This window comes from Nannospalax galili, unplaced genomic scaffold (assembly GCF_000622305.1).
Source record: "Nannospalax galili isolate Female #2095 unplaced genomic scaffold, S.galili_v1.0 scaffold1082, whole genome shotgun sequence".
NCBI classification, from domain to species: domain Eukaryota; kingdom Metazoa; phylum Chordata; class Mammalia; order Rodentia; family Spalacidae; genus Nannospalax; species Nannospalax galili.
Window position 1 is genome coordinate 3,239,017 of NW_008348580.1, and position 15,077 is coordinate 3,254,093.

General features: G+C 38.3%; 1 protein-coding gene across 9 annotated transcripts in view; it reads right to left on the reverse strand.

The window, feature by feature from the left end:
• The window catches only part of Adamtsl1 (ADAMTS like 1), a 429,521-nt gene that overhangs the window by 385,191 nt on the left and 29,253 nt on the right, over window positions 1-15,077 (reverse strand). For all 9 annotated transcript variants that reach the window (XM_008845544.2, XM_029569590.1, XM_029569591.1 and 6 more), the window contains exon 2: window positions 12,064-12,191. In XM_008845544.2, the coding sequence (XP_008843766.1) occupies window positions 12,064-12,191 (128 nt within the window). The remainder of the gene's footprint in view (window positions 1-12,063; window positions 12,192-15,077) is intronic.

Here is a 15,077-nt window from a genome sequence, read left to right on the forward strand (position 1 = left end):
TCTATCATCTATCTATCTATCTATCTATCTATCTATCTATCTATCTATCTATCATCTGTCTATCATCTAGCTTTGTATCTTTGTATGTATGTATGTATGTATGTATGTATGTATCATCTTTCTATCATCTATCTATCATCTATCTATCTGACTATCTATCTGTCTATCTGTCTATCTATCTATCAAACACCTATCTATCATCTATCAATTATCTATCTATCATCTATGTATCATCTATCTACTATCTCTTCCAATTTTTATAGTGCGTTCACGATATTTTATTTAATCTCTATAAAACAGCAATCTATCAATCACCTATCTATCATCTATCTATCTATCAATCATCTATCAGTCATCTATCATCTATCAATTATCTATTATCTTTCTATTTATCATCTATCAATGTATCATCTATCTATTGATGATCACCTACCTATCTATAAAATGCATATATATGTATATATGTAACCATGTAATGTAACCATGACAATCAAAGAAGAGGACAAGAAATTGGACAGGGAGGGTAGAAATGATGTAAATACAGTACTCAAGTATGAAATTCTCAAAAAATAATAAAAATTACACACAAAAATGTTGAAACAACAACCTAACATCTGGTGTAGAAGTCTCAGTGCAAAACGACAAGAAACACAGAAGTAAGGCAACTTGAGTTCGCCAAAAGTCACCAACACCAAAGCACTGGTTTCTAGGGAGAGTAAAGCAGATGAGATTCCACAGGCAGGATTCCAAAAGAATGATTGTAAATGTGTTCAAAGAAATCAAGGAGGACACGAATTCTAAAAGAACACAAATAGCTGCATGAAATAAGGAAATCAATGCAGGATAAAAAAGCAGAATTCAGTAAAGAGAAATACTGGAGAAAAACTAAATTGAAACATTGAGATGAAAAATTCAGTAAGTCAAATAAAAAGCTCAATGGAAAGCATGATCAAATGAGTAGATCCAGGAGCAGACAGAGTATCAGTACTTGAATACAAGGTAAAGAAATTGGAAAATTCAGATACTGACCAAGGTAAATACATTTAAATATATGACAGAACATACAAGACCTATGGGACATTATGAGAAGACCAAATCTATGGATTGTGGGCAGAATTTCATGCTAAAAGCACAGAAAACATTTTAAATAAAATTCACAGAAATTTCCCCAGATCTAGGGAAAGAGATGCTTCTCCAGGTACAGGTGGTATTAGATCAACAAGAGGCAAGGCCAGAAAAGCACCTCCCCATGTCGTGCTATAGTTGAACAATCAATACACAGAACAAAAGAAGAATATTGAAAGTTGCAGAGAGAAACGTAAGCATATATAAATGCATGCCTTCAGAATTCTTAACAGAAACTGTAAAAGCCAGGGAGACTTGGAACAATACACATTTCAAGTCCTGAAAGACAACTACTGTCAGCCCAAGTAAGTGCATCTGGCAAAATTATCTGTCATTATTGAAGGAGGAAAAAAAAAAATAACTTTCCAAAATAAAAACAGGCTAAGGAATTCATGATCACATAGCCAGCTCTACCAAAGATAGTTGAGGGAGTGCCTCAGGAGGAAGAGGAAGGATAACCACCCTGTATGAGCAACGGGACTATGAAAACACTAACTACTGCAAAAGCACCAAAATGACAGGGATTAAGACACACTTTTCAGTAATAATTCTGGATATTAATGGTCTTAATTCCCTAATCAAAATATATAGACTCACAGATCAAATTAAAAAGCAGGGTCTATTTGTTGCCTTAAAGAAACATACCACACCATTAAAGACATATGCAATCTTGTGAAAGATGGAAATATTCCAAATAAATGGATGTTAGAAACAAGCAGGTGTCACGGCTCTTATATCTAACAATATAGACTTCTACTTAAAATTTGTTAAAAGAGATAACACAACTTCAAACAAATCAAGAGGACATTCTAATTTTAATCATACATGCACTGAACATGAGTTTGATGAATGTCACAAAACAAATACTATTAGATATAACCCCAAGACAGTAATAAGCTATTACCCACTATCCCACTCTCAGTTGAATAAAAGACAAGCCGTCCAGATAAAATATACACAGGGAAACATCTGAATTAAATTACAGTTTACATCAAATGGACCTAATGGACATCGACAGAACATTCCATCCAAACATTAGAGAATATATATTTTTCTGAGCAGCCCATAATTTTCTCTAAAATAGATCATATAATAGGATACAATGCAAGTCTTAACAATTGAAATAATTTCTTATGTTCCAGCTGACTGCAATAGACTAAAACTAGAGATAAAAAACAATAGAAACTAGACAATATACACAAACTCATTGATATTAAATCACACTAGAATGATCAATGAAGATATAAGCTTGGAAATTAACAACTATCTTGATTCATGTGAAAATATAACATGCCAAAACTTATAGGACACAATATAAGTAGTCCTAAAAGGAAAGTTTGTAGTTCTACGTACCTACCTTAAGAAACAACCAAAAAGGCCAAGGGCTGGCGCAATCACTCAGTAATTAAGACCACTGGCTGCTCTTGCAAAGGACCTAGGTTTGATTCCCAGCACCCACATAATGGCTAACCTTGCTGTAACTTAAAATTAAACCGAGATGAAATAAACCATCTAAATAGATTTATAGCAAACAGCAAGATTGAAGTAGTGATAAAAGAAATCTGACAAAAGATATTCAAGCCCAAGATGGATACGGGGCGGGGGGGGGGCTCCGTCTCAGACTGAAAGCAGGGCTTGGTATGTGTAAGAGTCTCCTACTTGGTACCGGTTTTGAAGACAGGAAGGGATCATAGAGAGTAGCTGAAGCTTTGCACCCCAAGAGGCCAGGAGAGCCTATTTGTGAGGGTGCAACCTCAGTTTCAATGGACCCCAGTGTATTGGAGAAGCAAACTAGGACAGAAATATATACCAATAGCAAACATATTGAAACAGAAATCAGGAAAACATCTCCATTCACAAATGCCCAACAAAGGAAATGAAAGACCTCGATAGTGAAAGGTTTAAATACTGAAGAAAGAAACTGAGTAAGACATTAGAAGATTGAAAGAGGCTCCATGTTCATGAATTAAAAGAAGTAGTATTATAAAAATAGTTATCTTACCAAAAGCAATCTACAGATTTAATGCAATCCGGATCGTAGTATCAATATCTTCCTTCACATCATAGAAAAAAGACCTTAAAATTCATAAGGAAGCACAAAAAACCCCAAATAGCCAAAATAATCCTGAGCAAAAGGACTAATTCTGGAGGCATCATCATATCCAATTTCAAGTTATACTACAGAACTACAGTAACATAACACTGTAACACTGGCACTAAAACAAACGTGTATAGGTCAATGGAGTAAAGGAAGAACCAGACATAAGTCTGTATTGCTATGGACACCTGATTTTTGAACAAAAAATGCCCAAAAATATATCTTGAGGAAACAGCTTCTTTAGGAAATGGTGCTGGAAAACCGGATGTTTACATGTGGAAGAATATTACCAGACCACTCTAACCCTGCACAAAAATCAAATCCAAAATTTTCAGACACCTAAATGTAAGATTTGAGTCGCTTTAACTGTTGGAGGAAAGCATGTTAAGATACAGACACAGGCAAGGACTTTCTGAATAAGATTCTGGTTGTTCAAGAAATAAAGCCAACAACAAAAAAATGGGACTTCAGAAAATTAGAAAGCTTCTGTGTGCCAAAAGAAACAACTTATCAAGTGAAGACACAGTCTGCAGAATGGAAAAAATCTCTGCTAGCTATATATCTGACAAAGGATAACAAATAAAATACACAAAGTACTAAAAAACCAAACAAACCTAATCAATAAATGGGCCAATGAAATGGTGCTCAAAAGATGAATTACAATTGGAAAGTAAATATATGAAGAACGTTCTGCACCTGGACTTCCTTACAACCTGAGCAATTCCAATCTCCCTGACCCCACATCATGTTCTCCTTTGAGCCTTGGGCACAGGCCCAATTTTACTCTTAGCTCGCTGGATCTCTGGACTACCCTCTTACTCTAGGCCTGCCCGTTGAGCTCTGATCCCCTGCACTCAGACCAGTTCAGTTTTTCAGATTAATTTCTTAGAGACTTCACAGGCTGTCCCCACCCCAACTTGCCTTGAATTCGGAGACCAGCCTTCTTCCCTGGTAAGTCTGACCCCACCTACACCGTTTAACTCCCCTACAGCCTGACAAATTCCAGTCTCCCTGACTCCACATCCTGTTCTCCTTCTAGCCTTGGATACAGGCCCCCATTTTGCTCTTAGCACCCCAGATCTCTGGAATACCCTTTTAGATCTGTGTGTCGGTGAGCTCTCCAAATCCTGCCACCCTGCCCATCCACCTACATTAGGACCACCTACAGCTGCTCCCACTGCTGCAGGGCTAGGGGGCCCTGTCCTTTAGTCGGAGCCCAGACTTTTTGAGACTGCCTGAGATAGTCTGATTCCATCCTCGGCATAGCAAGCTTCCAAATTGTGCTGTGTCGGCTGATTAGAGGTGCTCAGACCTTAGGAGGAAGCCTTACGAGCATGTGATTCTCGTCCTGCTTGGGCCTCTGTGGGAACTCCTGAGTAGCTTGGCTTGAGCCATCTGGTCTCTTCTATATAAAATCAAGAAAGAACCTGAAGCCTAGACCAACAAGCTTTTCACACTCAATAAGAAAACAACCAGACATATCAAGTATACAAACAGAAACAGACTTCAACTCAACAAAGGAAGGCTTGAGTCTCACACCAGAATCACAAACAACAAAAGAAATCCACATGCCAAAATCACAATGAAAAAATAATAATATGAAAAACCAAAATAATAGGTCCCCACCAAACACCAACAACCCTATAGAAGAGTTCTACCAGAAGAACTCCCTAGCTATAACCCTGGATTTAAAAGAACAATCAAAGAATTCAAGGAAAACACAAACTCTAAGGAGACTGAAGTGTAAAGAACACACAAACAAACAAATCAAAGAACTAAAAGAAGATAGGGATAAACTTTGAATTAAAAACATAGAATTATTGAAGAAAATTGAGGCTGAAATGAATGGCACACCTTCAAGGATGGGCGCTACCATAAGGTGAAAGGATGGAAAAAGTATTCCCAGCAAATGGCACTAAGAAACAAGCAGGGCTTGCAATTCTAATACCTGACAAAATAGACTTCAAAGTAAAACTAATCAGAAGAGATAAGGAGGGTCACTTCATTCTGATCAAAGGAACAGTTAACCAAGAAGATATTATAATCCTTAACATGTATGCACCAAACTCTGGTGCACCCAACTTCATAAAAACAGTACTACAGGGGCAATCATGAACACAGGTGCACCAAACTCTGCTGCACCCAGAACACAAAAGACAGTACTACATGACTTTAAGACACAGATTAATCCCAACTCAGTAATAGTAGGGGAATTCAATACCCCATCATCTCCATTAGACATGTCAACCTGACAAAGAATAAACAGACATCTAAATTATATGATACCAGACATAAAATGGACCTAACAGACATCTACCGAATAGTCCACCCAAACACCAAAAAATATACTTTCTATTCAGCACCCCATGGAACTTTCTCCAAAATTAACCACATACTGGGGCACAAAACAAACATCAAGGAATAAAAATGTAAAATAATTCCATGCATTCCATCAGACCACAATGCAATAAAGCTTACAATCAACACCAGAAAAAGCCATAGTAAATATATGAATTCATGGAGATTAAACAACACACTCCTGCATGAGGAGTGGGTCAAAAGAGAAATTAAAAAAGAAATGAAAGTATTCCTGGAACCAAACAAAATGACAATACAACACAACAAAATCTCTGGGACACTTTAAAAGCAGTCCTAAGAGGGAAGTTTATACCACTAAGTGTCTACATTTAAAAAATGAGAAAGAGCACAAGTAAATGACTTAGCATTTCAACTAAGACTCTCGAAATGCAACAACCAATGAAACTCAAATATAGAAGGCAAGAAGAAATAACAAGAGAGCAGAAATTAATGAAACAGAAACAAAACAATACAAAGAATCAATGAATTCAAAAGCTGGTTCATTGAAAAGACAAACAAGATAGACAGCCCGTTAGCCCAGTTAACCAGAAGGAAGAAGAGCAATTGCAAATCCACAAAATCAGAGATGAGAGGAGAAACATCACAAAAAGATCCAGAACTCTATAAGGGAATATTTTAAAAACCTATACACTATTAAATTTTAAAACCTAAAAGAAATGGATGTATATCTAAAATCATGGGAATCACCAAAGCTAAACCAAGAAGAGAGCAACAGCTTAAACAGACCCATAACATTTAAGGAAATTGAAACAGTAATACAAAACCTTCCAACTGAAAAAAGCTCAGGCCCAGATGGATTCACTGCAGAATTCTACAAGACATTTAAAGAAAATCTATACCCAATACTACTTAAATTATTCAAAAAGATAGAAACAGAGGGAGAACTCCCAAATTCCTTCTATGAAGCCAGTATCACTCTAATACCAAGCACACATAAAGATACAGCAACAAAAAAACTATAGACCCATGTCCTGAATGAGCATAGATGCAAAGATTCTCAACAAAATAGTTGTAAACGGCACACAAATCAAAAAGATCACACGCCATGATCAAGTCAACTTTATTCCAGATATTCAGGGATGGTTCAATATACGTAAGTCAATTAATGTCACAAATCATATAAATGGACTCAAAGACAAAAATCACATGGTCATCTCAATAGATGCAAAGAAGACCTTTGACAAAATTCAACATGCTTTTATGTTTAAAGTCCTAGAGAGAATTGGACTGGAGGGAACATACCTCAACATAATTAAAGCCATATATAACAAACCCACAGCCAACATCATTCTAAATGGAGAAAAACTGGAAGCATTCCCATTGAAATCAGGAAGCAGACAAAGCTGTCCACTGTCTCCACTCATTTTTAATATAGAGCTTGAAACTCTTGCTAGAGCAATAGGACAAGAGAAGGAAATGAAGGGAGTATAACTGTAAAATAAGAGGTCAAATTATCCCATTTTGTAGCTATGATATTATACCTGAGACGCCAAAAAATCTACCAGAAAACTCCTAGGAATCATTAACACTTTCAGTAACATGGCAGGTTATAAAATTAATCTACAAAAATCAGTAGCCTTTATAGAAATGTGTATAAATACCAATAACAAGAAATTGTAGAAACAGTACATGGAAATCCTCCCATTCACAATCACATCTCAGAATAAACCTGACCGAAGACATTAAAGAGCTCTACAATGAAATTTTTTAATTTTTAAAGAAAAGAGATTGAGGAAGACACCAGAAGATGGAAGGACCTCCCATGCTCATGGGTTAGAATAATTAATATTATGAAAATGATCATTCAGGAAAAGTCATTTATAGATTCAATATAATGTCAGTCAAAATCCCCATGACATTCTTCATAGAATTAGAAAAAAAAACTTCCTAAAATTCACATGGAAGCACAAAAGACTCCAGATAGCCAAAGCAACCCTGAGCACTGAAAGCAATGCTGGAGGGTTACTATACCAGATCTCAAGCTGTATTACAGAGCTATAGTCATGGATTTGATCAAAACACTTTATATGCTTATATGGCTGTATTAAATTCTCAATAAATTATTTAAAAAAGAAACAAAACAGCATGGTACTGTCACAAAATTAGATCTGTAGATCAAAGAAAATAAACACAAGTACATGCAATTTCAGTCACCTGATATTTGACAAAGGGGGCCAAGAACACCCACTGGATGAAAGACAGCATCTTTAACAATGGTGCTGGCAAAACTGGATCTTCACCTGTAGAAGAATGAAACTAGACCCCTATCTTTCATCTTGCACAAAAGTCAACCCCAAATGGATCAAAGACCTCCATGTGAAATCTGAAACTGTTAGAAGAAAACATTGGCAGTAACCTACAAGATACAGATGTAGGAATGGATTTTTCTAAATCAAACATCAATTGCTCAGGAATTAAGGGTCAACAATCAACAAGTGAGACCTCATTAAACTAAAAAGTTTCTGTATAGCAAAAGAAACAATCAAGGAAGTGAAGATTCAAAAACCCTCAGAGAGGGAGAAAATCTTCACCAGTGACACATCTGACAGAGGTTGAACCTCCAGAATAGATAAAGAACTCAAAGAACAAAGTATCATGCATCAAGTGGACCCAATGAAAAGATGGGCTAAAGATCTGAACAGAGTTTTCAAAAGAAGAATAAAGATGGCTAAGAAATATCTTAAAACGTGTTCAACATCATTAATAATGGGAATGCAAATTCAAACCACTTTAAGATTTCATCTTACCACAGTCAGACTGCTAAAATCAGCAGAACAAATAATGCCAAATGTTGGAGAGGATGTGGGGAAAGAAGAGCTCTCACCCACTGGTAGTGGGGCTGCAAACTTGTACAACCCCTATGGAAATCAGTGTGGAGAACTCTTAAAAAACTAGAAATGAACCTACCATTTGACCCAGTTATACCACTCCTTGGCATGTGCCCGAAGGACTCATCCTATTGCAGAGACACTTGTACATCCATGTTTGTTGCTGCTTTTTTCATAGTAGCTAAGAGATGGAAGCAACCTAGGTGTCCCTCAATTGATGAGTGGATAATGAAAATGTGGTTCATATATACGATGGAGTTTTACTCAGCAGTAAAGAAAGATGAAATCATGAAATCTGCAGGTAAATGGATGGAACTAGAAACTGTTATACTAAGTGAAGTAACAGAGGCTCAAGGAATCAAACAACATATGTTCTCCCTCATATGTGGATCCTAGCACCAGACCCTTTTATGTGAGTATGTATCCTGATGTACCTGATACAACCACAGAACCAGGATAATGGAAAGGAATCTGGGAGGAAAAGGAACCTGAGAGAGAACAGTAGGAGACAGGTGTTACCGAGGGGAAATGGATGAAATGAGGGTATTTAATTGGGAGGCGGGGGAAGGTTATACTAGGAACGTTGGAGATAAAAGAAAAGGAGCTCAAGAGAGGTGGGACCATAGGGTATCATCAAGGGAGAAATGGATAAAATGTGGACAATTTTAATTGGGAAGTCATGGTGGAAGGGTTAGACAAGGAGAGAGAGAAGAGAGATAAATAATACCTAGCTGGTATGAAAAACCACAGGAAATCATATTAGTCCAACAACCTAATGACATATTATACATACAATATCTCTACATGAGTCCATATGTATAGCTAAAGGCTATGTAACAAGAAACAGTGCCAGACAGGAGAAACCTTCCTTTGAGTTGTTGGCCAGGGTAGTCCAAGAGACTCACAAAATTACACAGGCTATTGCCACAGCCCTTGATGGCCTCCCAGAACTTGAAGGTAAGACTGTATCGCTGAAGACAGGGCATACTTCAGAGACAGGATTTGGACCAAAGGAGCTGGAACTGACCTGGAAGCCACTTCCCTGAAGGCTAGCTCTCATAGCTTTGGAGAGCGCTACACAAGGTGCTAAGGGAGAACATCAATTGATGGCCCAACCCCAGCTTCAAGATCAAATAACCACATCAATGACCTACAACACTGGTGCCATACTGGCACTTTTGTCTTGGGGGCAATCAACAGCTACCTAATAGAACTAAAATCCCACTCAGTGGGAGGAAACTTATGTGTGGCACTGTAAACATAGACAAATACACATGGCTGGAGAGGTCACAGAGCTTAGAGAAAACCCAAAGACTGTCACATCCCTAGACTAATGTAATTTCTTGCTATGTACAAAATATGTATTCTTATATTTAGGAACAAATATCTCAGTTACCGCTCACCAAAGAAGCTTCTTTTGCACCATACAGAAACACAACTGGTCACACACAGACATTATGTGTGAATTTCCCAAGTCTAAGTGGCACATCTACAAGGTAACCTCTACACCTAAGGCTCACAGAACATAGAACAAGGAGTAAAGAGAGCACTGATGCATCTCTCAGTTCTCATTACTGAAGTTCCCTCATGCAGCAGAGGGCCAATAACACAAAAGATCACAAATGATCAAAGTGTAGAGACTAAGCGCTTGCAGAATGCTGGTCTGTGGACAGGACTCCTATATGAAAATTCACCCACCCAGGACTCAGGGACCATCGTGGAAGAAGGGGCAGAAAGATGATAAGAGCCAGGGAGGAGGTGCATGACCACATGGAAATAGAGTCCTACTAGCTCCTGAGACCCTACTCATATGAACCTGAAGCAATGGTATCAGCATGCACAGGACCCATGCAAACTCAGACACAAAACCCCAGCATAGAACTGGGGAAATGGATGGTTTACTCCAATCTTAGCTGAAGAAATATTGGCAACCCACTGCTGGGTGAGGAGGAGCTGATCTTCCTAAAGCAAGGGACTCTAGATGGGCTATCTAGACCTCCATAGATGAACTTCCACAGAGGGGCATCTGGGGACACTAACTTGACACACTAGACATTAACACAAATGACAGAATGTATGAATTCCAGTGATGGGGCTAAGGGAGGATGACAGTGGGAAACAGAATATAAGGATGATTAAGATTGATTGAGATATTCTGTATGAAACACATAAAAACCCAATATAAACTTTTTAAAAAAGAAAAATGTTCAACTTTCCTAGCCACTAGTGAAATTCAAATCAAAGCTATATTGAGATTCTCTTATCCCAGTTAAAATGGCAGTTATTAAGAAAACAAATAGCAACAAATGCTGGTGAGGATATGGACAGAAGGGAATCTTCATACCCTTCTGAGTAGAATGTAAACTCATCCAGCCACTATGAAAGTCAGTACTGAAAAAACTAAAAATATATCTTCCATATGATGCCACTAAACTCCTACGTATTTACCGAAAAGGCTCCAAGTGAACACATCCCAGAGACCCCTGCACATCACAGTTTATTGCAGCACTATTTTCTAAGTGATAGAAACAACTTGGGTGGCCAACAATAGAGGAACGGATAAAGACAATGTGCTTCAAGACACGATGCAACAGCTTTTAGCCATAAAGAAAAACAGTCGTGTCTTTTGCAGGAAGATGGACGTAACTAGAGATAATAACATTAAGTACCTTAAGCCAGTTCAAAAGCGCAAACAGTGTCTATTTCCTCTCATTTGCGGTTCCTATACAGAAACATAATATCATACATGTATACATGTCATAAAAGGAGAAGGGGAATTGTCTAGTGTTATAAATGGGACTTGCAGGTCTAGGGTAGAGAGAGTTATGGGGGATATGCTACACACACACACACACACACACACACACACACACGCACACACATACACACACACACCCCTACACACACACACACACACACACACACAATTTATATAATTCTTTTTAATTACAAAAGAAAAATGTCTGACAATCAGCACTTCTGTTTGAAACTTCAGAATATACGAAGTTTTTAACCAATCTTCCTTCTTCTGGCTGCTTTTAGCACTTTTCATGGTCCAATAAAATCTTTCATTAAAAACTTTGCCATGGTACTTTATATTTTACAATTTGGAGACAAATCTGGCATAGACCACACAATCAGGAATCAGCTTTGATTTATTATTACTCTTAATAGAAACTTTCCATTCTAAGGCCTTAAGCATTTTCCATTCCTCCAGAAGCCATTAAGCCGCCCTGTCCTCTGTGCCATCTCGCACTAATCATGCCCCAATTTCTACTGAAGTTTCTGTCCTTTCAAATCTTCTTACATTAAAAGTCATCATTTACTGAACTCAATGGCCTTAAGAAATTCCTGACTATTAGAACATCTATAAAACAAAGCTAACAATATCATTCATAAAACAATTTAAGCTTCCTGTTAAATGATACAAATTCTCTGTTATCACATAACAGTATATAAATACCTAACTGGTGATGATTATAACAAAAGCCCTGAAATGTAATTCTTTGTATTTATTTTAATTTCACTCCTTTCTTCATTTACTTTGTGAGCACCAAAATATCTTGCGTAAAGTCAGCCACAAAGCCATGCCTCACATCAGCCATCTCTGAGTCTCAGCGGGCCAGGACTTACTTGCTGCTCAGGCATCTTCGCAGGGAATAGGAGGCACCCCCACCACAGGTGCGTGAGCATTCGCTCCAAGGGCCCCAGGCATCCCAGAGGCCTTCCCGGTCCTCCTCTGACCTCGCAGTTCTTGAGCTCTGCAAGAAATAAGACAATGATTGATCAGTGAGCACTCCCCTTCAAACCCTTAAACATATATCCTAACGTGAGCATGTGAGTACGTTTGTCCATGATGGTCTTGGAAATGAAACCCTGCATCTATTTTTCATTCAATTTAATGATGCATATATGTTTGGCTAGGGAGATATTAGTCTTAGATTGCTAGGCAATGATTTACGATAAGAGACTGCGCTAATGGACCAATTGAAAATAAAGCCACAGAAATAGGTATCTGGGTTATAGGGTGACCAACTACACTGGTCATAAATGCTCTGAAGTTGTGATCTGCTGTTAACACCTTTGTGAAAGCTGCTGCTTGTAGAGGATTACTGCTCTAAGAAGTTTGATATGCACACACTAGAACTCTTCCCAAGTCTACCACACTATACACAACTGACAGAGGCATCAGATCCCCCGACACTGGAGTTGCTAGCCACCATGTATGTGCTGAGAATCGAACCCAGGTCTTCTGAAAGATAGACCAGTGCTCTTGACCATTGAGCCATCTCTCCAGCCCCTTGTTTCTTATCAACACCATTTATCAACATAGCTGGGCTTGAAAGTTATGGGAAATACATTAAAAGCAGGAATTAGTTTTTTTTCCTGTTGAATGTACGTGAGGCACTGCACTCTTATGACAGCAGCTCCCTGAAATCCCAGATTTTCTGACGACAGGGTCTTGCAGCCTGGTATACTGCATGCCTTTGGTGACATGAGCTGCCAGGAGTTGGAATGGCACAGCAGAGATGGCAGAACCCCTCAGTTACCTGTGTCCTTCCTAAAGAAAGTATTTATTGGGTTGGAGAAATAGCTCTGTGGTTAAGAGCACCCACATGGTGGCTAGCAACCATCCATAACTCCAGTTCCTGGGCATCTGACTCCCTCTTTTGACCTCCGCGGACACTGCACATGGGTGCACTTACATAGATGCAGGCAATACACTCATACACATAAAAAAAATCAAAGTAATAAATAAAATATTTTTCAAAATAGAAAAGAAAGTATTTTTTGAATTCCAAAGCCTAAAGAGTACAATAAGGAGCCCCCACACTCACCACTCCATGGTAAGAAGACATGAAATTTGCAGGCAAATGGATGTAAGTAGAAACTGTTATACTAAGTGAAATAAAACAGACTCAGAAAAGCAAGTGATGTATGTTCTCCCTCATTTGTGAATCATAGCACCAGTCCCTTATATGTGAGTATATATCCTGAAGCAAAAGCAGAAACCAGGAAGATGGAGAGGAAACACAGAGGTAAAGGGAAAGAAGGAGTGCGAAAGAGGGGGATAGTAGGGGACAAGTGTTACTAAGGGGGAAACGGGGCAAATGGCAGCATTCAACTGGGAAGGGAGGAGGAAGAACATATAAGGATCCATGGAGATAAAGGGTAACTCTGGGGGGTGGTACTAGGAGACAAGTACTATAAGGGGGAAATGAGGAAAATTGGGGCACTCAAAATGGAAAGAGAGGAGGGAGGTAGACAGGGAGAGAGAGAGGAAAAAATAATAAAGCTTAGGTGGCGTAAAAAGCCAGAGGGAAATGTATTAATTCAAAACCTCCCTGAAAAATACATAGACAATATCTGAATATTAGTGCATGTGTGTAGCTGAAGTCTATATAACAAGGAACACAGTGCCATGGAGAAATAGCCCTTCAAGTTGTTGTTGATCAGAGTAGTCCAAGAGACTCCCAAAATAACACAGGCTATTGCCAGAGCCCTTGATTACCTCCCAGAACTTGAAGGTAAGATCCTGAAGACGGGACACGGAACTAGGACTTGGAGCAATGGAGCTGGAACTGACCTGGAAGCCTTCTTCCTAAAGACTAACTCTCATAGTTCTGGAGGATACAATGAAAGCTGCTAAGGGAGAAAAATCAATCAGTGGTCCAACCCAGCTCTAATAACCACAACAACTGGCATAGCAAGCTATCTGTATTGGTGCGGTAGCGGCACTTTTATCTAGGAGGTAATCAACAGCTATCTAATTGGACTTAAATCCCTCTCTGGAAGGGAACACATGGGTGGCACTATAAATATAGCCAAATACACATGACTGGAGAGGTCAGAGATCCTAGAGAAAACCTATCTGTGTCATGTCTCTAATGTGTCTTGTCAAAAGAGTCATTAAAAGGCTCCACGGTAGGTTTCCCTGGCTAAACATTTTACTGCGTCACAAGCTGCGAGTTTCAGCACAATTAGACATAACAAGTGCCCACACTTCTCTGAAAGACATCTCACAGTAACGGAAACAAGGCATTGACCTATTTCCCAACTAGAAGATATTCCAAGTTTTCTTTTAGAAAGTGGAATAAGCATAATTCATTTCAACTTAATTCATGTTTATGTTTGAGAAAAGGATTTTCCTCCATTCTGATGGTAGCAATTTTTTACATCTACAACAAGAAACAACATTCTAGCAATTCTTTTCAGATCATTAAAAAATCTAAAATATTAGCTTATTACAGTCTTTGAGCTAGCCTTCAATATGAACAGCTTTTCTGTCTGGCCCTGATAGAACTCTTATTTACTTTTCCATTACTTTGACTATGTGTTCCTTTTGTCTTTCTGCAGCATTTTTAACCTGATGTTTTGGGCTGATCAATTATATAACACTCAAAATGGAACCATACACATAGAAATATGAAAAAAAAATCCCCGTAAGTATACCCCAAAATAGATATATACACAAATATCTCCAACACACAGAGTTGAAGTCTGAAATGAAGAAGCATCAACTCTAAACTGGCTTCACTTAAGAGAGTTTGAACCAATGATCCTTTGAACAATGATCCAAATTGCAATATTCTAGCATCTCTGTTTGACTTTGTAGTAGTTTTACTGTTAGAGAAGGGCCTGCTGGC